General features: G+C 32.8%; 5 protein-coding genes across 7 annotated transcripts; 2 read left to right on the forward strand and 3 right to left on the reverse strand.

Annotated features, from left to right (window-relative positions):
• Positions 1-3,536: 3,536 nt before the first annotated feature.
• Positions 3,537-5,470, forward strand: LOC128395928 (troponin I-like). Its single transcript, XM_053356424.1, has 6 exons — positions 3,537-3,868; positions 4,121-4,355; positions 4,695-4,839; positions 4,905-4,946; positions 5,032-5,134; positions 5,211-5,470. The coding sequence occupies exons 1-6, from the start codon at positions 3,866-3,868 to the stop codon at positions 5,274-5,276; spliced, it is 594 nt and encodes a 197-aa protein (XP_053212399.1). The 5' UTR covers positions 3,537-3,865; the 3' UTR covers positions 5,277-5,470.
• A 2,749-nt stretch (positions 5,471-8,219) lies between these two features.
• LOC128395927 (troponin I-like) lies at positions 8,220-13,726 on the reverse strand. 2 transcript variants are annotated; one of them, XM_053356423.1, is made up of 6 exons: positions 13,567-13,726; positions 13,244-13,478; positions 12,787-12,931; positions 12,683-12,724; positions 8,556-8,658; positions 8,220-8,479 (listed from the first exon to the last, which is right to left on the reverse strand). In XM_053356423.1, the coding sequence occupies exons 1-6, from the start codon at positions 13,567-13,569 to the stop codon at positions 8,414-8,416; spliced, it is 594 nt and encodes a 197-aa protein (XP_053212398.1). In that variant the 5' UTR covers positions 13,570-13,726; the 3' UTR covers positions 8,220-8,413. The 2 variants fall into 2 exon arrangements, with proteins under 2 accessions (XP_053212398.1, XP_053212397.1); XM_053356422.1 differs by lacking the exons at positions 8,220-8,479; positions 8,556-8,658 and adding exons at positions 12,149-12,436; positions 12,501-12,606.
• A 998-nt stretch (positions 13,727-14,724) lies between these two features.
• Positions 14,725-16,270, reverse strand: LOC128396053 (uncharacterized). Its single transcript, XM_053356574.1, has 3 exons — positions 15,013-16,270; positions 14,852-14,941; positions 14,725-14,790 (listed from the first exon to the last, which is right to left on the reverse strand). The coding sequence occupies exons 1-3, from the start codon at positions 16,156-16,158 to the stop codon at positions 14,725-14,727; spliced, it is 1,302 nt and encodes a 433-aa protein (XP_053212549.1). The 5' UTR covers positions 16,159-16,270.
• A 943-nt stretch (positions 16,271-17,213) lies between these two features.
• LOC128395891 (L-sorbose 1-dehydrogenase-like) lies at positions 17,214-20,119 on the reverse strand. The gene is made up of 2 exons (XM_053356369.1): positions 18,251-20,119; positions 17,214-18,186 (listed from the first exon to the last, which is right to left on the reverse strand). Exons 1-2 carry the CDS (start codon positions 19,698-19,700, stop codon positions 17,573-17,575), a joined length of 2,064 nt encoding a protein of 687 aa, XP_053212344.1. The 5' UTR covers positions 19,701-20,119; the 3' UTR covers positions 17,214-17,572.
• A 2,622-nt stretch (positions 20,120-22,741) lies between these two features.
• Positions 22,742-25,724, forward strand: LOC128395892 (L-sorbose 1-dehydrogenase-like). Of its 2 annotated transcripts, XM_053356370.1 has the most exons (3): positions 22,742-22,900; positions 23,524-24,946; positions 25,022-25,724. In XM_053356370.1, the coding sequence occupies exons 2-3, from the start codon at positions 23,533-23,535 to the stop codon at positions 25,642-25,644; spliced, it is 2,037 nt and encodes a 678-aa protein (XP_053212345.1). In that variant the 5' UTR covers positions 22,742-22,900; positions 23,524-23,532; the 3' UTR covers positions 25,645-25,724. The 2 variants fall into 2 exon arrangements, with proteins under 2 accessions (XP_053212345.1, XP_053212346.1); XM_053356371.1 differs by lacking the exon at positions 22,742-22,900 and having other exon boundaries at positions 23,147-24,946.
• The last annotated feature ends 1,683 nt before the right edge of the window (positions 25,725-27,407 follow it).

Genomic DNA, 27,407 nt, shown 5'->3' on the forward strand with positions numbered 1-27,407 from the left:
AAGGAGCGAGAGAGAGAGAGAAGAGGGAGAGAGGTAAAAGGAGGAGATTGGAATGGATTTGTTATTGAAAAGACCGGAAGAGAGAGAGAGAGAGATTATATTTTCTACGAAAAAAAGATCAGGTAATTTTTAGGTTTTCCTTTTGTTTCGTTGATTGCAGGTAACCACTAAATTCCATTTCCTGTTGACCTACGACTTGTTTATTTCTCTTTAAATGTTACAATAATATTCCAAGAGAGGGTGGAACTCTTTTTATTAGGGTGGAAAAGAAAATGGAGACACAAAAGGTAAGTCAGTTTTTCTTTTCTATTTTTCAATATTCTAAAAAGAATATTAACTGTGTTTTGTTTATTCTATTCTCTTTCTTTACCTAATCTACATTGGGTTTATTTCTCTTTCTAAAAGATGATTTATTTTTTCTCTTCTTCTAATTTTACTTCTTCTTTTGTTTCTTTTTTATTCTTTTAATGGGAAATAAGGCGTTTTCTTTTCTAACTGGATTGTTACCATTCTCATCTTCGTCGTCATCTCATCTCAATTAGTCATTAACTTTGTGAATACTCAGCAAATCTGTGGACTCTCAGAGCTTCATTTTCGATCCAACAATGGGAAAAGATGGAGAATCAACTTGACCAAGATGACCTTTGTTACCATTCGGACTCTCTTGTTGACATTTTCATCTTGAACAGAATTTTTTTGGCTAATCAGAATTGTTTAGATCTTGAAGGATAAGATGAATTGTTTGGAACTGAGTTGGTGACAAATTCGTTGTTAGCGTTGAAGACAATTGGAAATTAATCTTGTGTTTTGACCTTGTAATTCGAATGGTCATTGCTTTCTTTCTTGTCGTAGCTTTTTGATGGTCACTTTATTTGTCTCTCACTCTATCAACTGAAAATGTAAAAGAGACAAAAATTAATCAATTCGATTACATTTGGATTGGTTGAAAATCTGAAAGCCATTGACCGAAATCATCACTTGGGATAATTAATTTCAATCTTCAATCCGTAAAGAAAAAGGTGAGTTAATCAATTTGATTGGATTAAAGATGTTGACATTTTGTAATCCGATTTAAAATCTAAGTCAATGAAAGTATAAACAAAATCTTAAATGATAATTAATTAAGTAGAATTTAATTAGTTTCAAAATTATTTTAAATCGAATTTCAATCAATTTTGACAGTTTTCTTGGAAGATTTTGATAACATCACATCTTTACTATAAAATTTATTCTTTTTGTTATTATAGCTCGATTTTCCTCCGATGGCGATGAACTTGGTGTCTTGAGATAACTCGGACTTTTTGGCCTTGACTTCCAACAGGTTATCGGCTATCCAATTGGCACTAACCGTATCCGAATCAAGTTCTAATGGGATAAGATGAACTTGGAAATAAGTTATCAACGTATTGTTTGCCATTTGATTACAATGGAAGGTTAACAAATGAAGGGACACAGCGATATCCTCGAATGGTTCACAGGAATTGAAGAGTAAATACAATTTCCACGAATCTGTATTGTTCGATGAGATGGGCAGTTTAACCATTCGTTCATTTTTCTCGTCCATCACCAGTTTGGGACACTGTTTATCCTCTTTTTCTTTGTGGAGCTCGATTTTCTTGACTGATGGTTTCTTTTGATTACCATAAGAGGGTTTACTTTGGATGTACGTATATGATTTCTTGGGTGGATGAATAACAGTTTTGACGGGATGTTTGGCAATGGGTTTAACGTAACTACGAGGATGCGAAAATGGATCTGGCATCATGAAATCATCTTCATCGCTGTCCTGGCTTTCATCTAGAGCATCGAAGTTGACAGCAAGTCTCCTTGGTGCTGGAGAACATGCAATGACTATGGTACAAATACAAAGATAAAAGGTGAAAACTGATGAACAGAATAAAAGATTCATTGTGATCGAGTTAATTGTTAGAAGGGAAATTGATATAAACAAGTAAATTGTACTGAACTGGACAATTGAAATTCGACTAATGAATTTGGAACACAATTATGGTCAGTTTTTATATCTAAAAATCCACTGGGTAGTTTATGCTCCCTCTCCTTTACTTTCAACTAAATAGTTTAAATTTAAGGTGATTAACTGAATTATTCTTGATGAAAATGCCGAAGGGAATCATTTGGACAATTTAGAAATGGAAATATTAATTCTTATATTACCCAGAAGCGATTGATTATTTTGAAACTATGCAAATTTAATTAGAATTTTGATATTTGAATGGATACATTTGGATGGAATCAATTTCTTTGGATTAGGATGGACAATTAAGTTAATCATCTGATTCTGGTTTTTTAGATTCTTCCGGTTTATTCGCCTTCTTAACTGGTTCAGGTAATCCTTTCGATGCATCAATAATTCGTGAACGAAGAGCATTGATTCCTTGTCGTAACATTTCAACGGTCACTTTATTGGTCTCTCCACCTTCAGATAGTCTCTCCTCAATGTAGGTGATCATTGATTGAAGAACACCTTCCGAAGCACTGTAAACCCAATCGGGAAGTTTTCCATTGGTTCGAGTGGTCAATTTCTTGAAAAAGTCTCCCAAAGAGGATTTAACATTAGTCCACATTCCACCGGCCTTGGATCGAAGAGTATTCAATCTATCAGATCCACTTCCATACATTAAATTCTCGTCGTTATCATAAATCTCGTCAATCTCATCGACTTGGGTCAATAGATCGTCAAGATCACCGACAAGATCAGAAAGATCCTCGTCGAATACTAAATTTTCATTGGCATTCGATGAAGTGGAAACATTAACTTCTTCTTGGTTGGAGGACATGGTGGACATGAACAGTTGAAATTAACCGAAGAATTAATTAACTCGATTAAACAATTAAACAAAACAATTAACAAATTAATCTAGAAACAATTGACGAATGATAAGTTATGCTAATCATCGAAGCCCTTTTATACTCTTTGAATTGATGAATGAATTAGTGCGACTCGAGATTGACCTGGAAATGGGTGATCAATTTTCAAGAATACCGGATAATTAGCAATAATACTAATCCCAATTCTAGATAAAAATTAGCTCAATTGTTTCCTCATTATTAATTTTATAAAATTGATAATTCAATTGAAAAAGGGAAGGAAATTAAAGAACAACAATTTACATGGAAAATCAAAAACCAAATCGAAATGAATTTCGAACCATCTAAATCTCATCATTTCCATAACTATCATCATAATAAAGTTCTGAACAAGGTCAATCTCGTCAATTGATCCTTGACCTTTGTAAATGCAAATTAAAAACATCAACAACAAGGAAAACAACAACAACCAGTTGATTGTGAAGAGAAAAAAAGTTAAATTTAATTATTGTGATTCCAAAACAAAAACCATGATCATGATTAACTGCATGTGAATCTAACATATGATGAAGATGATTTTTTATTAACTAGAAGAGATAATGAGTAGATGATAATGGTTGATATTATTGGCCCACAAAGTGAGAAGATGAAGACGAAGACGAAGACGAAGATGAGGATGAGGATGAAAAGAAGATGAAGAAAAAAGAGATAATCCTCAGAATAGATTCTTAACTCACTCAATCTTAATTACAAGATTAAAATATTCTCTGAAACATAAAGAAGGCGAAGAAAGAGTTTGGCATCATTCCGACAATCATTTTCCACCACAATTCTGGATCTTCAATTCGCATCATTTTCTCCATTTTCTTAATTTTCTTCTTCATCAACATCATCCAACATCTTTTTCTGCTGATACTTTCATTTTCTTTTCCTTCGTCATCATCTCTTAATCTCTTTTAATCTAATCCAAGTTTTTAATCTGCAAAGAAAATCCATTTTTATTGGTTCATTTTTCCAATTAAAACTCTAATCAAAAATGGTAAGTTTTTCTCGTTCATTGTGATTAACTAATTCTTTCCAACGGATTATACAATTGTATTAATAAGAAGCTCACTCATCTCTCTCTCTCTCTCTCTCTCTCTCTCTCTCTTTCTTATGATCAAACTATTCTTTAATCACTAATCTAATTAATTAATCAATAATTTGTTTCTCTGGATCTTTTTAATTGTTGTTCCATTGACCTTGTTGGATTGTTTGATTGTTTGTTTCCATCGAATGTGATATTGTGAAGGATGATAAAGAAAAGAGAAAAGCCGAAGTTCGAGCTCGTCTCGAACAGGCCGCGGCCGCGTCCAAGAAGAAACGTGGATTCATGACCCCGGCTCGAAAGAAGAAACTTCGAAATCTTTTGAGGAAAAAAGCGGCTGAAGAATTGAAGAGAGAACAAGAGAGAAAAGCCGAAGAACGAAAGAAAATAATTCGAAAGAGAACTGGTGAACCAAAGAGACTCGATGATTCGAATGAAGGTAAAATGAAATAATTTTCTCGTTTTCTCAGATCGAATTCCCTTATGATAGTCGATTGTTAATCAATTGATTGTCTTGATCATTCAACCAACTCAACAATTTGTCATCAAATTTTCTCTCTCTCTCTCTCTCTCTCTCTCTCTGTGTCAATTTGAATTTTCAATTGTGATTTTGTGACAGAAAATTGATAAATTGATAACAATCAATGACAATCGACAATCAGTGGATTCTATTAATATTTCTCGTAATGATTATTATTAGAAAATCATCCAACTAAAAATAGATTTGATTCTAATATTTTCCTTTTCATTTTCTATTTAATTTTCCATTAAATCAAAGCTCAACTTCAAAGAGTAGTTAAGGAGTATTATGAGAGAATCTGTGGTCTCGAAAGTGAAAAATATGATATCGAATATGATGTATCGAGAAAAGACTTCGAAGTCCGTGAACTAATGGCCAAAGTTAACGATGTTCGAGGAAGATTGTGAGTATGATTGTGTGAGATTCATTTGGAAATTGATTATTAATCGAGTTTCTTTCCATCACTAGTATTAAACCTCCGCTCAAAAAAGTCTCAAAAACTGCTCAACAGTAAGTCGATCCGACCGATCAGTCGATCAATGATCATTAATCTGATTTACTTAATTTCTAATTCGATCAATTGTTTTTAATCAAGAATGGAAAAGATTCGTATGTTCACTGCCAAAGTATCGCAAATGGATTATCGTTCTGGCCTTAAACAGATCAAGAAATACGATCTTAAAGACCAAGAAGAAAAGGTGAGAATCATCGATGATTATTATTAATCATTCTTAGAATCGTATCATTAATTGACTTTCATTATCAATTTTCTAGGAAAAACCTGAATGGGCCGCTGGTCAAAAGGAGAAATCAGTGGCCTCCGATAAAACTGAAGGTTGACCAAAATTCATCTCAATTCTGGAAACGATTCACTTTCATCATCTTTTCATTACTTTTCTCCTGATTCTCAATAATTATCTCCTACAAATTTAGTTCTAAATCCATCAATCTATTCATCCCTGAAAATTGATTGTCAATCACAAATAATCATAATGGAAACTAATTAAACCGATTGGAATCACAGTCCATCCTCATTATTATTGTTTACATTTTTTGTTTATTCTTCGCAATGATTAATATCAGTGTCAAGTAGCAATTCAAAGGCAAAAGATTAAGTGCCCATTGGGATTCGCGAGTTGATTAATTGGTCAATTCTCAATTTATCAGAGAAGGAGCTTAAACTAATTAAAGAATATCAGAAAAGTTATAATATGAGTTGATAATTATGGATGTTTATTAAACCAGTTAATTGAGATTTAGATGCAAATACAGATACAGAATATCATGTGAATCGGGAACTAATAATAAGAATTATTTAGTATTTGATTTTCTTGAATGTCTTCGGCTTCTTGTACAAAACAATTGGAGCTGGAGTGTATTCGTTTACCGGTTCGTGTTCCTTTTGACGTTCCTTTTCGAGTTTAGAAAATTCCAGCTTCCGAATAATATAGTCCATCTTTTGTCCGGCCTGAACTTTACTTTCGGCGATTGTGGCATCCAACAGCTTTTTCAGTTCTTTTTTCTTTTGCTTCAATTCCTTTTTCAATTGATCGATCTTCGATTGTCGAATGGGCTTCTTTTTCTTATAATAGGCACCAGCAGTTACCGGTTTAGATTTTTTCACCTCTTTCACTTTGTATTGGTCAGCTTTCTTGACCACCGCCACTTTCTTTTGGTTATCATAAGAAGGAGCTTTAGTTTGAGGGTAAGTATAAGATTCCACCGGTGGTTGACTCACAATTTTAACGGGTTTTTTGGTAATTGGTTCAGCGTAACTACGAGAATTAGAGAGTTGATCGGCCATAAAATCATCTTCATCCATATCTTGATTTTCACTTAATTCATCGTAATCAACGGCGAGTCTTCTTGATCTATGAGAACCAGACACAACTAAGGTACAAAGACAAAGATAAAAGGTGAAAACTGATGAACAGAATAAAAGATTCATTGTGATCGAGTTAATTGTTAGATGGGAGAATTGATATAAACAAGTAAATTGTACTGAACTGGACAATTGAAATTCAACTAATGAATTTGGAACACAATTAAGGTCAGTTTTTATATCTAAAAATCCACTGGGTAGTTTATGCTCCCTCTCCTTTACTTTCAACTAAATAGTTTAAATTTAAGGTGATTAACTGAATTATTCTTGATGAAAATGCCGAAGGGAATCATTTTAATATTAATTAAAATAGAAATTAGAAATATTAATTCTTATATTACCCAGAAGCGATTGATTATTTTGAAACTATGCAAATTTAATTAGAATTTTGATATTTGAATGGATACATTTGGATGGAATCAATTTATTTGGATTAGGATGGACAATTAAGTTGACTCAGGATTCAGGTGACTCGAGATTGACCTGGAAATTGATGATCAATTTTCAAGAATACCGGATAATTAGCAATAATACTAATCCTAATTCTAAAAGAGCATTGATTCCTTGTCGTAAGATTTCAACGGTCACTTTATTTGGATCAATTTCAAATTCGGGTCCAAATTTCGTTCGAAATTAGTACATTACTAGTAGTAATGTATTTACAGTACTACATTTGACTGATGAAGTCTTAAAATGGTCAAGTGATTAGATATTATGAATATATGTGAATGTGTGAATATCAATCCGAATGTGAATCCAAATAATGATTATGATTCCCTTCGGCATTTTCATCAAGAATAATTCAGTTAATCACCTTAAATTTAAACTATTTAGTTGAAAGTAAAGGAGAGGGAGCATAAACTACCCAGTGGATTTTTAGATATAAAAACTGACCATAATTGTGTTCCAAATTCATTAGTTGAATTTAAATTGTCCAGTTCAGTACAATTTACTTGTTTATATCAATTCTCCCTTCTAACAATTAACTCGATCACAATGAATCTTTTATTCTGTTCATCAGTTTTCACCTTTTATCTTTGTCTTTGTACCTTAGTTGTGTCTGGTTCTCATAGATCAAGAAGACTCGCCGTTGATTACGATGAATTAAGTGAAAATCAAGATATGGATGAAGATGATTTTATGGCCGATCAACTCTCTAATTCTCGTAGTTACGCTGAACCAATTACCAAAAAACCCGTTAAAATTGTGAGTCAACCACCGGTGGAATCTTATACTTACCCTCAAACTAAAGCTCCTTCTTATGATAACCAAAAGAAAGTGGCAGTGGTCAAGAAAGCTGATCAATACAAAGTGAAAGAGGTGAAAAAATCTAAACCGGTAACTGCTGGTGCCTATTATAAGAAAAAGAAGCCCATTCGACAATCGAAGATCGATCAATTGAAAAAGGAATTGAAGCAAAAGAAAAAAGAACTGAAAAAGCTGTTGGATGCCACAATCGCCGAAAGTAAAGTTCAGGCCGGACAAAAGATGGACTATATTATTCGGAAGCTGGAATTTTCTAAACTCGAAAGGAACGTCAAAGGAACACGAACCGGTAAACGAATACACTCCAGCTCCAATTGTTTTGTACAAGAAGCCGAAGACATTCAAGAAAATCAAATACTAAATTTCTTATTAGTTCGATTCACATGATATTCTGTATCTGTATTTGCATCTAAATCTCAATTAACTGGTTTAATAAACATCCATAATTATCAACTCATATTATAACTTTTCTGATATTCTTTAATTAGTTTAAGCTCCTTCTCTGATAAATTGAGAATTGACCAATTAATCAACTCGCGAATCCCAATGGGCACTTAATCTTTTGCCTTTGAATTGCTACTTGACACTGATATTAATCATTGCGAAGAATAAACAAAAAATGTAAACAATAATAATGAGGATGGACTGTGATTCCAATCGGTTTAATTAGTTTCCATTATGATTATTTGTGATTGACAATCAATTTTCAGGGATGAATAGATTGATGGATTTAGAACTAAATTTGTAGGAGATAATTATTGAGAATCAGGAGAAAAGTAATGAAAAGATGATGAAAGTGAATCGTTTCCAGAATTGAGATGAATTTTGGTCAACCTTCAGTTTTATCGGAGGCCACTGATTTCTCCTTTTGACCAGCGGCCCATTCAGGTTTTTCCTAGAAAATTGATAATGAAAGTCAATTAATGATACGATTCTAAGAATGATTAATAATAATCATCGATGATTCTCACCTTTTCTTCTTGGTCTTTAAGATCGTATTTCTTGATCTGTTTAAGGCCAGAACGATAATCCATTTGCGATACTTTGGCAGTGAACATACGAATCTTTTCCATTCTTAATTGAAAACAATTGATCGAATTAGAAATTAAGTAAATCAGATTAATGATCATTGATCGACTGATCGACCGATCGACTTACTGTTGAGCAGTTTTTGAGACTTTTTTGAGCGGAGGTTTAATACTGGTGATGGAAAGAAACTCGATTAATAATCAATTTCCAAATGAATCTCACACAATCATACTCACAATCTTCCTCGAACATCGTTAACTTTGGCCATTAGTTCACGGACTTCGAAGTCTTTTCTCGATACATCATATTCGATATCATATTTTTCACTTTCGAGACCACAGATTCTCTCATAATACTCCTTAACTACTCTTTGAAGTTGAGCTTTGATTTAATGGAAAATTAAATAGAAAATGAAAATATTAGAATCAAATCTATTTTTAGTTGGATGATTTTCTAATAATAATCATTACGAGAAATATTAATAGAATCCACTGATTGTCGATTGTCATTGATTGTTATCAATTTATCAATTTTCTGTCACAAAATCACAATTGAAAATTCAAATTGACAGAGAGAGAGAGAGAGAGAGAGAGAGAGAGAGAGAGAGAGAAAATTTGATGACAAATTGTTGAGTTGGTTGAATGATCAAGACAATCAATTGATTAACAATCGACTATCATAAGGGAATTCGATCTGAGAAAACGAGAAAATTATTTCATTTTACCTTCATTCGAATCATCGAGTCTCTTTGGTTCACCAGTTCTCTTTCGAATTATTTTCTTTCGTTCTTCGGCTTTTCTCTCTTGTTCTCTCTTCAATTCTTCAGCCTTTTTCCTCAAAAGATTTCAAGTTTCTTCTTTCGAGCCGGGTCATGAATCCACGTTTCTTCTTGGACGCGGGCGGCCTGTTCGAGACGAGCTCGAACTTCGGCTTTTCTCTTTCTTTATCATCCTTCACAATATCACATTCGATGAAACAAACAATCAAACAATCCAACAAGGTCAATGGAACAACAATTAAAAGATCCAGAGAAACAAATTATTGATTAATTAATTAGATTAGTGATTAAAGAATAGTTTGATCATAAAGAGAGAGAGAGAGAGAGAGAGAGAGAGAGTGATGAGCTTATTAATACAATTGTATAATCCGTTGGAAAGAATTAGTTAATCACAATGAACGAGAAAACTTACCATTTTGATTAGAGTTTTAATTGGAAAAATGAACCAATAAAAATGGATTTTCTTTGCAGATTAAAAACTTGGATTAGATTAAAAGAGATTAAGAGATGATGACGAAGGAAAAGAAAATGAAAGTATCAGCAGAAAAAGATGTTGGATGATGTTGATGAAGAAGAAAATTAAGAAAATGGAGAAAATGATGCGAATTGAAGATCCAGAATTGTGGTGGAAAATGATTGTCGGAATGATGCCAAACTCTTTCTTCGCCTTCTTTATGTTTCAGAGAATATTTTAATCTTGTAATTAAGATTGAGTGAGTTAAGAATCTATTCTGAGGATTATCTCTTTTTTCTTCATCTTCTTTTCATCCTCATCCTCATCCTCATCTTCGTCTTCGTCTTCGTCTTCATCTTCTCACTTTGTGGGCCAATAATATCAACCATTATCATCTACTCATTATCTCTTCTAGTTAATAAAAAATCATCTTCATCATATGTTAGATTCACATGCAGTTAATCATGATCATGGTTTTTGTTTTGGAATCACAATAATTAAATTTAACTTTTTTTCTCTTCACAATCAACTGGTTGTTGTTGTTTTCCTTGTTGTTGATGTTTTTAATTTGCATTTACAAAGGTCAAGGATCAATTGACGAGATTGACCTTGTTCAGAACTTTATTATGATGATAGTTATGGAAATGATGAGATTTAGATGGTTCGAAATTCATTGCGATTTTGTTTTTGATTTTCCATGTAAATTGTTGTTCTTTAATTTCCTTTCCTCTTTCAATTGAATTATCAATTTTGTAAAAGGAAACAATTGAACTCATTTTAATCTAGAATTGGGATTAGTATTATTATTGCTAATTATCCGGTATTCTTGAAAATTGATTATCCATTTCCAGGTCAATCTCGAGTCACCTGAATTCATTCATCAATTCAAAGAGTATAAAAGGGTTTCAATGATTAGCATAACTTATCATTCGTCAATTGTTTCTAGATTAATTTGTTAATTGTTTTGTTTAATTGTTTAATCAAGTTAATTAATTCTTCGGTTAATTTGATTTCTTCTCTTTTTAACTGTCTATGTTCACCATGTCTTCCAACCAAGAAGAAGTTAATGTTTCCACTTCATCGAATGCCAATGAAAATTTAGTATTCGACGAGGATCTTTCTGATCTTGTCGGTGATCTTGACGATCTATTGACCCAAGTCGATGAGATTGACGAGATTTATGATAACGATGAGAATTTAATGTATGGAAGTGGATCTGATAGATTGAATACTCTTCGATCCAAGGCCGGTGGAATGTGGACTAATGTTAAATCTTCTTTGGGAGACTTTTTCAAGAAATTGACCACTCGAACCAATGGAAAACTTCCCGATTGGGTTTACAGTGCTTCGGAAGGTGTTCTTCAATCAATGATCACCTACATTGAGGAGAGACTATCTGAAGGTGGAGAGACCAATAAAGTGACCGTTGAAATGTTACGACAAGGAATCAATGCTCTTCGTTCACGAATTGTTGATGCATCGAAAGGATTACCTGAACCAGTTAAGAAAGAGAATAAACCGGAAGAACCCAAAACACCAGAATCAGATGATTAACTTAATTGTCCATCCTAATCCAAAGAAATTGATTCCATCCAAATGTATCCATTCAAATATCAAAATTCTAATTAAATTTGCATAGTTTAAAAAAAACACTTCACAACTTTTGCCAATTCCAATGTTCACTCACAATTCTTATGAAGATTAAACCGATGATCCACTTTAGGCCAAGGGAATCGAATCCAAAGTACCGATCATATTTCAACTTCGCGCTTCTTATTAATTAACTTTAATTGAAAACTCAGAATTCTGAGTCTTGGGACTTGTTGATTTATAGTAAAAGATTGAATCAAATGTGTCTTCTTTTCAAGGATTAAGTTTTTCTCTTGATTTATACACAATTTTTGGCTTAGATTGAATTTGATTGAAAAACGTCAACATCTTTAGTCTAATCCATTTGATTAACTCACCATTTACATTTCCAACTTCTTCTTTACGGATTAGAGATCGAGGTCATTTATCCAGAGTCATGATTTCGATTGCTACAAGTAAATAGAATTTGTGGTAAATTAACATTAGTTAAAGATAAACAAATAAATTGTTTCTCACTTTGATTCCAATTGAATTATGACGAAGGAGCAAACATGGAGATTGGAATATCCGTAAAATCTTCGTATATAATGACCATTGGGCAGTAGAATTAGGGAATCGAGGTTTTCAAATTTCCTGAAATGGTAAATCTCAATTCACACTTGGAATTGATATTAATGATTCTAAAGAACAGTAAAAAATTGAAACATTAATAATAAAGATTGATTGTGGCTCCAATCGTTTAATTAATTTCCATAATATCACTTTTATCATGATGATTATTTATGATTCACAATCAATTATCAGGGATGAATTTAGAGCTAAATCTTCAGGATAAATGAGAGAGATTGAGAATCAGAGTAAATTTTGAGAAACTTGAACATTTTAATGAAAAGATGATGAAAGTGAATCGTTTCCAGAATTAAGATGAATGTTGGTCAACCTTCAGTTTTATCGGAGGCCACTGATTTCTCCTTTTGACCAGCGGCCCATTCAGGTTTTTCCTAGAGAGTTAAGTCATTGATGAATTAGTCAATTACCTTACGATATTTAATTGTAACAATTCACCTTCTCTTCTTGGTCTTTACCGAGATCATATTTTTTGATCTGTTTAAGACCAGAACGATAATCCATTTGCGATACTTTGGCAGTGAACATACGAATCTTTTCCATTCTTGATTAAAAACAATTGATCGAATTAGAAATTAAGTAAATCAGATTAACGATCATTGATCGACCGATCGACTTACTGTTGAGCAGTTTTTGAGACCTTTTTGAGCGGAGGTTTAATACTGGCGATGGAGAGAGGCTCGATTAATAATCAATTTCCAAATGAATCTCTATTCATACTCACAATCTTCCTCGAACATCGTTAACTTTGGCCATTAGTTCACGGACTTCGAAGTCTTTCTTAGATACGTCATATTCCAGGTCATATTTTTCACTTTCGAGACCACAGATTCTCTCATAATACTCCTTAACTATCGCATGAAGTTGAGCTTCGAATTGAATAGAAAATTAGTCAAAATCTTGAACGATTCTATTTTTAGTTGGATTATTTTCTAATAATAATCCTAACGAGAAATATTAATAGAATTGACTGATTGTCGTTTGTCGAGTGTAGTTGATTATCAACAATTTATCAATTGTCTGTCAATGTTAAAGTTAAATTGGCAAGGCAATGGAAAAGAACGAGAAAAAGTTGATGACAAATTGTTGATTTAGTTAAATGGTAAAGACAATCAATCGAATCAAAAGTCAATTTCTACTCAAGTGAAAATCGAATCTACGAAAATGATGTACAATTTTACCTTCGTTCGAATCGTCAAGGTTCTTTGGTTCACCGGTTCTCGCTCGAATAATTTTCTTTCGTTCTTCGGCTTTTCTCTCTTGTTCTCTCTTCAATTCTTCAGCCGCTTTTTTCCTCAAAAGATTTCGAAGTTTCTTCTTTCGAGCCGGGGTCATGAATCCACGTTTCTTCTTGGACGCGGCCGCGGCCTGTTCGAGACGAGCTCGAACTTCGGCTTTTCTTGCCTCCTTGTCATCCTAAGTAATCAATTGACAGCACAAACACAATAATCACAAAATACATGTTAACAATCACATTGAACAATAACCATAGTGAAAAACTTACCATGGTGAATGTTGATCTTATATAAAAGCACTTCAAATGTCAATCTATAAGCACCAAGAAGTAACTTCGATTAGTTAATTAGAATGGACGAAAACTGAATAATAGAATCAACTGAGTGTAACAGTTAAAACAATTATTTCAAGAAGATGATAAAGATGATGACGAGAATTAATGTTCGGAATGATGCCAAGCTCTTTTCTTTTCTTTTCTTCCTTGATCATCTTCATCCATGTTGATTTTCTTATTTTAATCTGTGTCATTTAGATCGACTGAGTTAACGTTCTTGAGAGAGAACGAAGAGAGAGAGAGAGAGAGAGAAATGATAAAAAGGATTCCATCTCTCTCGTTCTCTGTGGGCCAACAGAAACATTTCTTCATGATAATGATTGTCTTCCAGAATAAATAATCATCATGGAACAAAAAAGATTCGTAGACATCATTTACTTCATCAATCTCAGCGTTTTTCATTTTCATCTTCATGTTGAGGGCAAACATTTTCTCTTCATTTCCACCATCACCATGATCATCATTCCCTCTTCAAAGGGAAGATAATCAGCAAAGGGAGAGAGACAGAAAGTGTAACAATCCTCAGGGTAATTTTAATGAATCTCTTTTCTTAATCACTTTGTATTCGTAGGGATTAGGAGATTAGTGAAGGTTGAATCCATTTGGAAAAACAAAGGAAACAATCAACAGTTGCCAGAAATTAACATAATCACTATTTATCCCGAAATAACTGTATTCACATTACAATGTAATAGTATAATTGTTGAACTAGATAATCAGTCAGTAATTTTTTTCTTTCAAACAAATTGGTAAACCAACTCTAATTAGAAGGTAATTAAATATGGAAATCAGATTTTAAAGGGTTGAACAACAATAACAACAAGAAATAGTAACAATTTGATTGATCAAATCAACAGGTAGTTGCTTGTTATTCACTGATTCCTTAATCACTTTGCCATTGTGATAATCACCCAATCTAATCTAATCTAAGTTTAGTAACAATTTAATCAACAAAATGAGCCAAACAATCAATGAGTCACCATAATTATCATTATTGTATTTATTTAAATATGAATCTCGATAATATTAATACACAATAATTACAGTACAGATCAGATTGATGTCTAATCGTAACTTTTACAATTCCAAATACTATTCGAGTAAACTTCTAGTATTTACCGATAGAAGCATAATAACTGAAGCATTTTCAACCAAATACTGTAATTAAAAGTAATTAATTGATTAGATAATCATCATATCTTCATCTTGATCAACTTACCTGAACAAATACCATACGATTAACGGTTATTATATCTCCGATTTTAAGTCCATTGAAAGGACTGGTGATTCTGGACAATACTTCAAAAAGCTAAATATTATAAACGATTGAAAGTGATTAATTGATTAACCGTTATATCAAATGATCAATTGATTGATTACCTTTAGGTTTTTGGTAGTAATAAACTTTGATCGTCTCATTAGCTTAAGATAAAGTTGATTGATAACAAGAAGCTGAGAGACAAAACCTCCGACAATGAAAGTTTCAATTCCAATGACACTTAGAACAACCATTCCGAAGGCCGCAAAAATGATCGCCAACATGGTGGATGCTTGGGTCAATATGACACCCGAAAAGAGGAAAGTGTCACCCATGAAGGAAAATATTACGAACACATAAGATATTAAATATTTTAGTTCTCGATTAAGATCATCGAAACCATTTAGAAATCGTATTGTGTTTGAACTTAACCCTCGAAAAATGTCCAAAGAAACCGATTCTTTCTTCAGGATAAACTGTTCCAATAATTCAACTAAACTCATCATCTGAAAATAATAATACGGAAGTATGAGTATTATGTGAGTAGCGATTATGAAAACACCACAAACGGCAAAGTAAATGGAATGAGTTTCCAAGGGTACCCAAAGGAGACTCGCAATGTTGATGGAGAGAATCTCGGAATAAATTTTATTGTTAAAACGAACCAAGATCAGTAGAATTGGTACAAAAAAGTAGCACAAATACATGAGGCCGATGAAGAAGTTGGAAATCATTAGGAAAATCACTCGAAATCGTTGGAGTTTAGCATTGGTCATCTTAAAGGATCGCTTATCAAAGCCTAACTTTCGAACTTGAGAAAATGTTGAAAGGAAAGAGAAACAATTTCGCCCCTCAAGGTACAGAACATATTCACGAAAAAGTCCTAAAGCGACTATTGCATAGATGACTAAGATGAAGATCACTTTGCGTCGGGATAAATGGATAAATGGATCGGCCAGAATAATGGATAAAAAATCGCTGTCAAATATTAGAAGGAGAATAAATCGAATCGCTTGGAGAATCAAGAAAATACGAATAATTTTATTGTGAAGTTCGAAGTATTTCAATTTATTCGAACGTCCATGATTCACCTGAGAATAACCCGATCGAACTGCGAATAAGAAAAGTAAAAACTTTTCCAATGTTTCGATATTTTCAATAATCGTATTTTCCATCTCATGTTTACATGAATCACAAATTTTCTCACTGAATACTGAACATTTTTCACCTTTTCCATGTTCTTCATGTTCAGACAATTCAGATTCCATTTTAGAACTCGAAATTAATTGATTGATTATCGCTTCAATCCAATTATTATCTGAGTGTTTCGATCCTCAGTATCGAGAGAAATTGAGAAATTGATTAAGTTACAATTCTAAATTGTGATCATTGATTGTTTACAATTAATGGTTAGTCTTTAAAAATTGATATTCATTCATCACGCTAATCATAAATTTGATGATTATTTGATAATCATCTTGATTGTTGATGATTTTTTCCCATTGATTATCAAATCATTTCAAGGTGTAATTATCAATCAATTGAATTCTATTAATAAATAATATTTTTATTGAGACATTTTCCATCATAATAATTAATGAATCCAATTGTTTCCAATGTTGACAATTAATCAACTAACAGTTTTTCTTTATGACTCTATGATCAATTTAACTGTAACAATCAAAATAATTGTGACAATTAGATAGTAAATCAATTTAAACGATCAATCCTTTCACCGTTGATTAATTTTCATCATCCAGTGTTCCTCCAACAACAATTAGATTAAATTGTTGCTCTTTTCGTATGATATTTAATGGATAGAGGGAAAATTTAGATTAATAATTAATTGTTTTAAATGATCAAGGTTGATTGTGATTGTGATTGTAATTATTGATCTACAATTAATTTTTCTGGTTTACTGACGTTGAAAATACAATTTGATTTATCCAACATTCATCATCCAAATGATTCTGACAATTTGAATCAATTTATCATTCACTTAATCAATTATCACCATTAGAATCAGTTGTTTAACTCAATTAACTACGATAGTTAATCAACTAATCAATTGGAAAAAGCTGTTTAATTACTTTGCCGAAATGTAAACCAATTACATTATCAGAACCAAACTTGAACTTGAAGGTTAATTAGGAGAAAGGGAAAGTTAATTAACTCACATTGTTAACTAAATTAACCTTGACATTGGTGATTTAATTATTTACCTCATGTTAATTGATTGAAAATATTGTTTGGTTGATCAAATTGTTTCCTCAAATTATGATTTAATGATGAAAATTGTTTCGGGTGTAAATTAGACGGACAATTTTGATTGTTTGCAATTAGCGTCATTTTTAATTAAATAATAATTAAACAGAATCAATTAAATTTGATTCTCGAGTCAACAAAATTAAAATTTCTCTTTTTTGATTACAAGTAAATCAACGGGTGAACTTTTTTTTGGCCCGAAAAGAGATGAATGTCAATCAGGTTACAATTAACAATTAACAAAGAAAATTAGATGAGATCATATTGAGACTATTTTGAGTTTCCTTTGTAGTTAATTAACAATTAACAGTTCATTTTTTTCCGTTTCGTTTTGTCTTTTTTTTTCGTTATTTTTTGATTGATAATTAGTTTGATGTTGATGTAGTTTCAATTACAATTTAATTTAGTTTGTGTATCCTAAGCGTATCTCAATAATGAGCCTTGATCGGTATACGGAAGACTTTGTGGTCTCAATTGACGGCCTTTCATAATATCAGCGGCTCTCTCGGCGAGTACAATGGTGGGTACATTTGTATTACCGGTGGGAACTTCAGGCATTACTGAAGCGTCGACAACTCGGAGACCTGTTACACCACGAACTCGAAGTTGAGGGTCAACAACGGCCATTGGATCGTCATCGGAGCCCATTTTAGCGGTACTGGTTGGATGATAAATAGTGTAGGTTATTGTTTGAGTGAGACAACGGAGATAAGCTTCAGACTCGATTGAACCGTATTGTCCACAGGAACCAAGTTGAGTGTTAAATTGTTTGGTGTTAATTGCTCGCATGGCTGGAGTCTTGGTGATGTTTTGAATCAATTTACAACCTTCAACAAGAGCATCAAGATCGCGAGAATCTTCAAACAAATTGTAATCAATAAGTGGAGCAGTTCGAGGATCACTCGAAGCTAATCTAATGGTACCAGTACTTCGAGGTCGTACAAGGGTAACAGCGTACATGGTTCCATCGGAAAGAGTATATGGCATCACATATTTAAAAAGAACTTCTCTGTTAAAATTAAGAATATAACCTAAGAGAGAAATTTTTTTGTTAAATTCGAACTAAGATCATTTCGGTTTAATCACTCTAATTACCTAGAACCATGTTGGGAAAAGCTCCACCGGGAATGTAATCTAATTCGTGGATTTGAATATCGGGACGATCATCGACAGCGTATTTACTTTTCCAAAAACCGATAACATTTAGACCTGGTGAGGTGAATGAACCAGAACCTGCGATTGCGAATTTAGCGACATCGATTGCAGTTTTTACTCGAGTGTAAACAAAACTCGAACCAAATCTTGTCGAGTACATGAGTAAAGTGAACGCGTGTTCTTGTAAATTGTTACCGACACCAGGAGATTCTTGAACCATGGGAATGTTAAACTGTTGTAATTGGTCTCGAGGTCCGATACCGGAGAGCATGAGAAGTTGTGGAGTGTTAATGGCACCAGCGGAAAGGATAACTTCCTGTCGAGCGAAAACTTGGAAGGTTCGACCGTCTTTGTTAAATTCTACCCCAATGGCTCGTTTATTATTATCAAAAACAACTTTGTTACCTCGAGCAAGAATGACAACATGAAGATTACGACGACCAGAAGCAGGTCCTAAATAGGCACGAGCAGTTGAACAACGACGACCATCACGAACAGTGAATCGGGAGTACATGAATTTTTCTTGATCTTCACCATTTAGATCACCAACTTTGAGACCTACTTGACGAACACCGTCCAAAAATGCTTTATCAACGGGAAAAGGTTCTTGGAGCGGGGTAACTGTTAATGGTCCAGTTGTACCATGATAACCACGATCAGCTTGAGGATCTCGAGATCCCTCCATTTTGACAAGATAGGGTGAGATTGAAGAGTAATTCCAACCAGTAGCACCGAGTTCACCCCATCGATCGTAATCTCTTTTATTACCTCGAACATATAACATGTAGTTGATACTTGATCCACCGCCGACCAATTTACCTCGAGGAGCAGGAATTTTGTTACCATTTAGACCGAAAGCCGCTCGAGTTTGGGGAACTGATTCATAAGACCAATCGATCTTGGATTTTTGTAATAAAAAGGCAGCAACGGGAATGGTTGATAAAAGATTCTCTTCACCACCAGCTTCGATTAGAAGAATTCTAATTGATGGATTTTCGGATAATCGAGCGGCCAAAGTAGCTCCAGCCGAACCAGCACCGACAATGATGTAATCATAAGTTGAATTGATGTTGGATGAAAGGGTAAAATCAAGGGAATAGGGAACAGCAATTGGACCCATGGACGAAGCGATAACGGTCATAAATTGTCGGGCAATTTCAAGGGATTGAGAATTACCAAGGGTCTGAGCGGCTCCGGTAAGCGCTGAATAGGACATCATATCACCGGAAATTGGAGTAACACCTAAGATACCACCGAGAATATTTTTCCTAAAATCTCTGATTGAAGTAAACGCTCCAGAGAGCAATTGACCATTAGATGAATCAATTACCATGGAAGAATAAAAAATGACCAGTAGAAGGGTCAATCGAGAAGTTGTTCTAAAATCCATTTTGACCTTGATATTGTCCAGCTTATTGCGGAAAAGACAAAGAGTCAAAGAGGTAAAAGGTTACAAACCAGCACAGAGAAAAAAGTAAACCACAAAGTTAGAGACACTTTCTATATATATTGACGGTGATTAAATCGATGATGATGATGATGATTGTCTGATCCTAATTAGACAATATGATGAGAGAGAATCAATTATCAACCAGATTAAATGGTGAAAATGAGAAATTCCCCTTGCAGAGGTCAGTAAATAAGTGAAACAATTTACCGAGATGATTCAAGTAGCCGTATTGTTGGTTTGCCACCAATGGTAAGAAAAGGGAGTAAAGTAAAAGTACCAAAGAGTTTTTGATGGAAAGAGAGAGAAAGAGAGACAATTTAACAGCGACATGATAGAGAATAGAAAAGAAACAGAGTAAGAGGAAAGGTGAAGATGAATTATAATCAATAATTAATCAACAATTAACAAAGAAATCAAGGTAAAGAACAATTAGAAAATAAAAGATGAGGTTACCTACGTATTTAAACATTGGAAAGACAAACAGATCGGCTTATGTTTGGATCTTTTTTTTTTGTTTGCTTTTCTCTTTCTCTCTCTCTGCTCTCTTCCTATGGAATCAAATTAAATTAATCCAATTGTTACATGACAAATTGATTAATAGGAACAATGAATTATCCTTTAAATCACAGGGGAGAGAAATAGATAATTAATAGATCACATTTTAAATCACGAACACAATGTTGTTAGAAGGAGAGACAAAGACAAATGGAAAAGGATTACACCGGTTAACCGATAAGAAGAAAACAAAAGATTCAACTGATATTTGGCGCCATCGAATTTTGGATTAACTCATTAATCAATTTCTCTTTTTTTCTTGGTGATCGAAATTGATTATCGAAAAGTTAATATTGAAATAATTAAGGAAAACGAAATTGAGAAAATCTCGATTGAAATCTCTCTCTCTCTCTCTCTCTCTCTCTCTCTCTCTCAGTTTACAATTTTACACTATTGATTAGGTTAATTGATGGTTGATTGTTTTTCTTATTATTGTTATTTATTTAATTTGATTAATTTTTCCATCTCAATAAGCATGTTATAGTTGTGTTAATATACTAAACATGCTACTTTTGAGAGTCAATTGTATGAACTTGATAATGTGTATATAAATTGTTGATTGGTTTTCCATTTTTCCTTTTCTAGTTCCATTAGTTATTACCAATTGTAAATGAGTTACAATCAAATTTTATGTAAAGTTTTTGATTCTGAAAACAATTTATAGGAAATGAAATGTTCCATCTTGATTGAAAACTCTCTAATCCATTAATCCCCAAATCAGTGTGAATCAGTTAAACTTTGGTTCTTCAATTGAAAGTTGTGTTGTTTTTTTCTTCATATTTTCCATTGTCATTTTTTTGGCTTTTTTTTGCTCGTTTGTAGTTGTTGATATAATAAGTTATTAGATGATAAATATAATAATGTGTGTAAATGTATATAAATTTAGGGATGAGTTGTTGTTGCTGGTGGAGGTTGTGGACTGTTGATTGTTGAATCGGAACCATTTTCACCGGTTGATGTTGGATTTAAATTGGAGATTATATTTTGGTCATTGTTACGGAGAAGAGCTTGTTCCAGTTTATTGTTAACCTTTTTTAAAGCTGTAATTTGCTCTTCCAATGCTTTCCTCTTGCTTTGAGCTGATTCTTCATTTAAACTAGCCGATTGTCGTAATTCAACAAGATTCTGTTCAATTGTCTTCTTTGAGATGTTCAATTCTTCAATGGTATTCTTTAATCCTAAAATCTCTTTACGTAGATCATCAATGTTACCATGTAATTTTCTAATATCTTCTTCGGCAGCTTTTTCAACCAATTGTGTTCCATAGTAATGACTCCTTAGGGTATCTCTCTCTTCCTCCAGAAAACTGATACGATCAACCGTTCGTTGTAATGTCTCACGTAAACAAAGCTTCTCATTTTGTAATTGTTTATTCTCACGGGTTAAATATTCCATTTGTTTCTCATTTCGTTTATAAATCTCCAACTCTTGTTTACATTCAAATAGTTCAGCTTGAAGCTCCTGGGTAACCAAATCCTGGGGCATTGTTGTTGTGATTGATGGATAATTTATTTTCTCTTCTTCTTCTTCCAATTATTAGCAAATTTTTACCATTCAATCAACGTTTATGAAGAGAAATCAGTTAACCAGTAAACAGGAACAATAATAAGAGACAATGTTGGAAGAACACTAAGAAACAGTAATTTAAAATTCCAATGATTTAAAACTCTGATCATTTTTTAGGAAATGAAAACCAATTGAGAAAACATCAAATTCATAATTCTCATTCAAACAAAAGGGAAAGAGAAAAGAAAGAAAAAAGAAAGAGAAAAAAAATTCTTCTCTCATTTGGTACAAGCGCCGAATTCAAATGGAAAGAAGAAAAAAATTTTCTCACATTGGATTCGATTCCAATTATTCGGATCCCATTTGGATTTTAATCCAAAGAGTTTTTCTTTTCTCTGCTTCCAACGCCATCTATTGTTACATAGAGAAGAAAATTAATCATTAGGAATTAGAAACTTTTTCGTTTTCTCTTGCGTTTATAATTAACTTTGTTTACGATGTTTAATTGATTGTTTTCGTTTAATTATAAAGAGAGTAAACAATCTGGTTATGATCATTGATAGAAATTAACGATTAATTAATGGCTCGCACTTAATTTTTTTCCCCTTTCTTTTACTCTTTATTGTTAGAGGTTCGAGAAAGTTAATTAATTAATTCGAGATGAATTCTTTTCGTCTAATTGTTAAGCTGAATATTCATTTGCTCACATGTTGAATTAATTGACATTTCTAAAGGGGAATTTAAATAGATTCAGTTTAATTATAAATTGGAAAGGTAATTCTAATTGTTGATATTATTGTTAGGATTTTTTTTTCTTCTCTCTCAATCAACTAATTAATCACAGTTAATTAACATAGAGATTGATTTTGACATTATAAAAAGGTAATTCTAATTATTTCAACAATTAGTTTGTTCTAATTAACTGAACAAGTAAAGTTTTTAAATCTAAATTATTTGAAAATTATTATTGTTAACACAATTAAGTTAATTTAGTTAACCATTGGGAGAAAAATTTTCTTGTCAATTTTAATACAAAAAAGTGAACAATTAAGGAGTTAATTAAACAGTTATAATTAAAGGTAATGTACAATTTACATCGAAATTTTTTAATTAACTTTGCTTGCAATTAACTTTTGTGATTAAAAAAAAAGCTAACCAATTAATAAATTATCAGGATACAGATTTCAATAAATTTTGATTAATTACTTGATCATCATGGCTTAACAGTTGATTAGATATTAATTGTTAAAATTAGTCCGTTTGATTAACTATAAATAATTTAGGTTAATTTGTGATGAAACAATTGATCAATGATATAAATTGTTGTACAATTAATCGTGTTTATTTGTATTTAAAACAATCAGAGTGATTAAAGTGATCAACCAGAGAGAAGCTTTAATTGTCATGATCAATTTAATTGTCTCTGTATCAAAATTAACAAATTGTGACCCTGCAATCATTTCAAGGTTTAACTTAGAGTGCAAAACCAAAGTTAATTGTTTACCATCAGCTGTTTAATATTTAAACAATGACATTGAGGAAATTGATTAACAAGCAATGAAAGCAAATCAATCGTCACAATTAATGATGAGACAATTAAATTTACCTTTAAACATAAGGGATTATGAAAAAATCGATCGATCCTTAAATCTAATTGTTGACTTATTAACGATTATTAACAATGATTAAATTGTTTTCTTAGATTCTCGTTATGATTATTAAAGAATTGAAGTGGAAACAATTAATTTTAATCATTTGGTTATCGTTGATTTGGACATCGAATGGTCAAATAATCAGTTCGACGATTACATCGTTCAGAGATGCGAGGATTGGTCTTGCTAAACATTTTCTATCTCAGCTGAATACAAATTATCTAGACGAAGATGAAAACCCCGATGAAGATCAAACAAATCGAAATTCATTTGGTACCATTGTTGCGACTTCGATGGGACCAGTGTCACTTCCTTATTCCATCGATTATACCGACAAACTCAATGTCAATCTGACTTACGATTATATTATAGTTGGTGGCGGTTCGGCTGGATCGGTTTTAGCTGCTCGATTAACCGAAGATTTATCAGTTCGAGTTTTGTTAATCGAAGCTGGTGGAAATGAAGATCTTTTCAGTACAACACCGGTGTTTGCATTTCTCCAGCAGAAAACACAAAAAGATTGGGCCTTTCAATCAACTCCTCAAAAATATGCGGCATTTGGGCTGAAAGGTAATCGAATCCCTGCTCCACAAGGTAAAGTTGTCGGCGGAGGGTCAAGTATAAATTATTTACTCTTCGTTCGAGGTAATAGACTAGATTACGATCGCTGGGAGGAATTGGGTGCCAAGGGTTGGAATTATTCTTCTCTCTCACCTTACTTTCTAAAAATGGAAGGGTCAAGAGATTCCGAAGGTGACCCAGGTTATCACGGAACTACTGGACCGATAACTGTGACACCTCTCCAAAAACCGTTTCCCGTCGATAAGGCTTTTATCGAGGGTGTTTCTCAGTTAAATTTAACTCTAGGCGATTATAATGGTGCCGAGCAAGAGAGATGGCAGTATACAAGGTTCACTATTCGTGATGGTCGAAGATGTTCAGCTGGCCGTGGGTATTTAGGTCCAGCTTCACATCGATCAAATTTACAAATTTTACTCCACGCAACGGTAACTAAGATCACTTTCGAGAATAAGGTGGCCACTGGTGTAGAGCTGATAACTCGTGATGGTAAAGAATATCAAGTTCTTGCAGGACGGGAGGTCATTCTAGCAACGGGTGCTATTAACACTCCAAAGCTTCTCATGCTTTCAGGAATTGGACCTCGAGATCAATTAGATAAATTTGGTATTCCAATTGTTCATGAATCTCCAGGAGTCGGAGCTAATTTGCAAGATCATCCTTTCAGTTTCCAATTTTTTACCACCCGGTTTGGAACAAGTCTAGTGTTGCCCCGAGCGACCACTGCCCTTAGTTTCGCCCAGTATTCACTGTCTCAAACAGGGTCACTTGCATCACCTGGACTGGACATTATCGGCTTCTGGAAAAGCCCATATTCACCCGATACTAGACCCGATATTCAAATTCATCAATTAGCTTATATCGCCGGAGGGGCTTTTCCAGATCTTATTTTAGGTAAATAGATTTTTTTTTTGAATTTAGAATTGATCAAACAATTTAGTATAATTTGAAATCTTCTTTGATTCAAAGGTCCCATTTTCAACTTCGACAATGAAGTTTTATACAAGTATTTGCTTCCATATTCTGGTTCAGATGGAACCATGTTTGCCGTTACCTTGGTTCGACCTCGAAGTATTGGCTCAGTTACTTTGGCCTCTGGGGATTATCGAGATGATCCAATTGTTGACTATAACATGTTCGCCGATAGTCGAGATCTTGACGCTCTGGTCGCAGGCTGTAAACTCGTTTTGAACATAACTCAAACTCCAGCGATGCAAGCGATTGATACGAAAAGTTTTAGTTCCCAATTGAAAGATTGTAGCAAATATCAACTCAATTCTGATGAATACTTGAGGTGCTCCATTCAAACGATGTCCTTTACCCTTTATCATCCCACTGGTACCGCTAAAATGGGGTCACGAGATGATCCAATGGCAGTCGTTGATTCCAATCTTCGTCTCATTGGTGTAGATAGATGCAGGGTAGTTAATAGCGCAATTATGCCAGAGGTTCCCACCGGTAATACAAATGCACCGACCATTACAGTTGCCGAAAGAGCGGCCGATCTAATAAAAGGTCGACAACTAAGGCCACGTTCTCTTCCTATCAAAGATGAATCAGCACTTTATGATTATGTTCCAATAGAAAATTAATCAATTAATTTTTCTCTCAAAAATTGATCTTTGTAAATGTCCACAATTAGTAAATTATTATCCCTCAAATTACACTCTAAGTTAATCAACTTTTTTTTTTGTATAATTTTCATTTGCTAAAAACTGATTAAGTTTAATCAACAATTAAATAGTTTCAACCATTTAAATTAAATCCTTAAAAATATCTGATCAAAAAACTAATCATTAATCAGTTCCTTCATCTGATTAAATTAAAGGTTATAATTACTAATCATTGAATGTCAATGATACAATTAAATTATAATCATGATGGTGATGATGATCAACAATCAGTTCCTGGATTAACTTATAATTATTATCAATCATTGATCAGTTTTAACATCTCGATAATTTAATCAAAATGATTTATTAAAAATGGTGAAACTTTTTAATTACATTACTGTTTCCGCTATTTATTTAATTGTTTGATTAAAACAAGAGAGACCAATCAATAGTAACAATTTACTTTTAATTGTAACTTTAATCGTAATAAAATAATTGATCAATCACCTAATTAATTGTGGGATAAGAAATTGATTTAGTTGATCATATTGTTTGGTTAATTGTTAGCAAACATAATCATTGATCAATCACAAAGTTTGGTTTTCCACTTTGAATTTTAAAGGTTACAAATTAAATTAACTGATCACTGTCAATTAAGTTACTAAAGACAATCAAGATAATTAAGTTAAAATAGGTGGAAAACAATTTAATTAACCAGTTTAAGTGACAACAATTAGCCAAGAAAATGAATTTGTTTATCTAAATACAATTTCCTGCCAACCTTGCACTGGAATCGTTAATGGTTAACAATTAACTTGATTCAGTTAACAATGATAAGGATAAAAATACAATATTTTTTGAGAGACAAACAAACAATTTACTCCAAGGTTAATTGTACCGTTAATTGTGATACAAATTGGTCTCTTTCTTGTCACTGATTAATCACAATCAAGTTTGAATGGTAAAATTGGCAGAAAAAAAAATCAAACTAATTGTTTCCATTAAAGAAAAAACTTTTGATAGATTAACACTAATCTGTAAGCAATTGAATTATTACAATTAAAAGTAAATATTGTTACCAATTAATAAGTGAAAATGTTTACAATCAACTAATCAATTGACAATGTAATCATATTGACCTTTTGTTTTGTGTCCACCATAGGTAAACATTGAGGTTAATCAAATCATCAAATGGCAAGTAAGTGATTTAGCTAATCAGCTAATGAATTAATCTAAATGATAATTAACTAATTTCTTTTCTCTCCCTCGCTTTTTTCGTCCTCTCAATACCAAAAACCTTGTATTCCAATGGGAAACAATCAACTAATTGTCCCAACAATTTGAAAACAACACAGAAAGTTCAGTTAATAGTTGCTTAATTGTCTTCTTAATTTTAATTTTCCTTTTCTTTGCCCTTCCATCAAAAATTGTTATTTTCGTGGTTAAATTGAAAAAAAGTTCATCTCGATTAAAGGATGTAATTGATTTAATTCAATATATTGTGTATATATTTTGTGGTTTATTGGGTGTATCATTAACTAATTGGATTAAAAGTGAAACAATTATAATCAAACAACAAGAAGAATCAAAAAAATCTACTGATAATCCAAATAGCCAACAATCAACACCAGAATCAACTGAATTAACAACAATAACAACACAACCTAAATCACCAACATCAGATGTATCAATTATAACGGTAAAAATTGATGAAATTAAATCAACAACAACAATTAATCTTG

Source organism: Panonychus citri, unplaced genomic scaffold (genome assembly GCF_014898815.1).
Source record: "Panonychus citri isolate SS breed McGregor unplaced genomic scaffold, ASM1489881v1 Contig00142, whole genome shotgun sequence".
Lineage (NCBI taxonomy): Eukaryota > Metazoa > Arthropoda > Arachnida > Trombidiformes > Tetranychidae > Panonychus > Panonychus citri.

Coding starts and splice junctions, on each gene's coding strand:
- LOC128395927 (XM_053356422.1), bottom strand. Junction 12,932..13,243: donor CCTTGACGATTCGAACGAAG/GTAAAATTGTAC, acceptor TTCAATTCGAAG/CTCAACTTCATGCGATAGTT. Junction 12,725..12,786: donor AACGATGTTCGAGGAAGATT/GTGAGTATGAAT, acceptor CTCCATCGCCAG/TATTAAACCTCCGCTCAAAA.
- LOC128395892 (XM_053356370.1), top strand. CDS start 23,533: ATGATTATTAAAGAATTGAAGTGGAAACAATTAATTTTAATCATTTGG. Junction 24,947..25,021: donor TTTTCCAGATCTTATTTTAG/GTAAATAGATTT, acceptor TTTGATTCAAAG/GTCCCATTTTCAACTTCGAC.
- LOC128395928 (XM_053356424.1), top strand. Junction 4,356..4,694: donor ACTCGATGATTCGAATGAAG/GTAAAATGAAAT, acceptor ATTAAATCAAAG/CTCAACTTCAAAGAGTAGTT. Junction 4,947..5,031: donor GTCTCAAAAACTGCTCAACA/GTAAGTCGATCC, acceptor TTTTTAATCAAG/AATGGAAAAGATTCGTATGT.
- LOC128395891 (XM_053356369.1), bottom strand. CDS start 19,700: ATGGATTTTAGAACAACTTCTCGATTGACCCTTCTACTGGTCATTTTT. Junction 18,187..18,250: donor TTTTCCCAACATGGTTCTAG/GTAATTAGAGTG, acceptor TTTCTCTCTTAG/GTTATATTCTTAATTTTAAC.
- LOC128396053 (XM_053356574.1), bottom strand. CDS start 16,158: ATGGAATCTGAATTGTCTGAACATGAAGAACATGGAAAAGGTGAAAAA. Junction 14,942..15,012: donor TTACTACCAAAAACCTAAAG/GTAATCAATCAA, acceptor TATAATATTTAG/CTTTTTGAAGTATTGTCCAG. Junction 14,791..14,851: donor ATCGTATGGTATTTGTTCAG/GTAAGTTGATCA, acceptor TTTTAATTACAG/TATTTGGTTGAAAATGCTTC.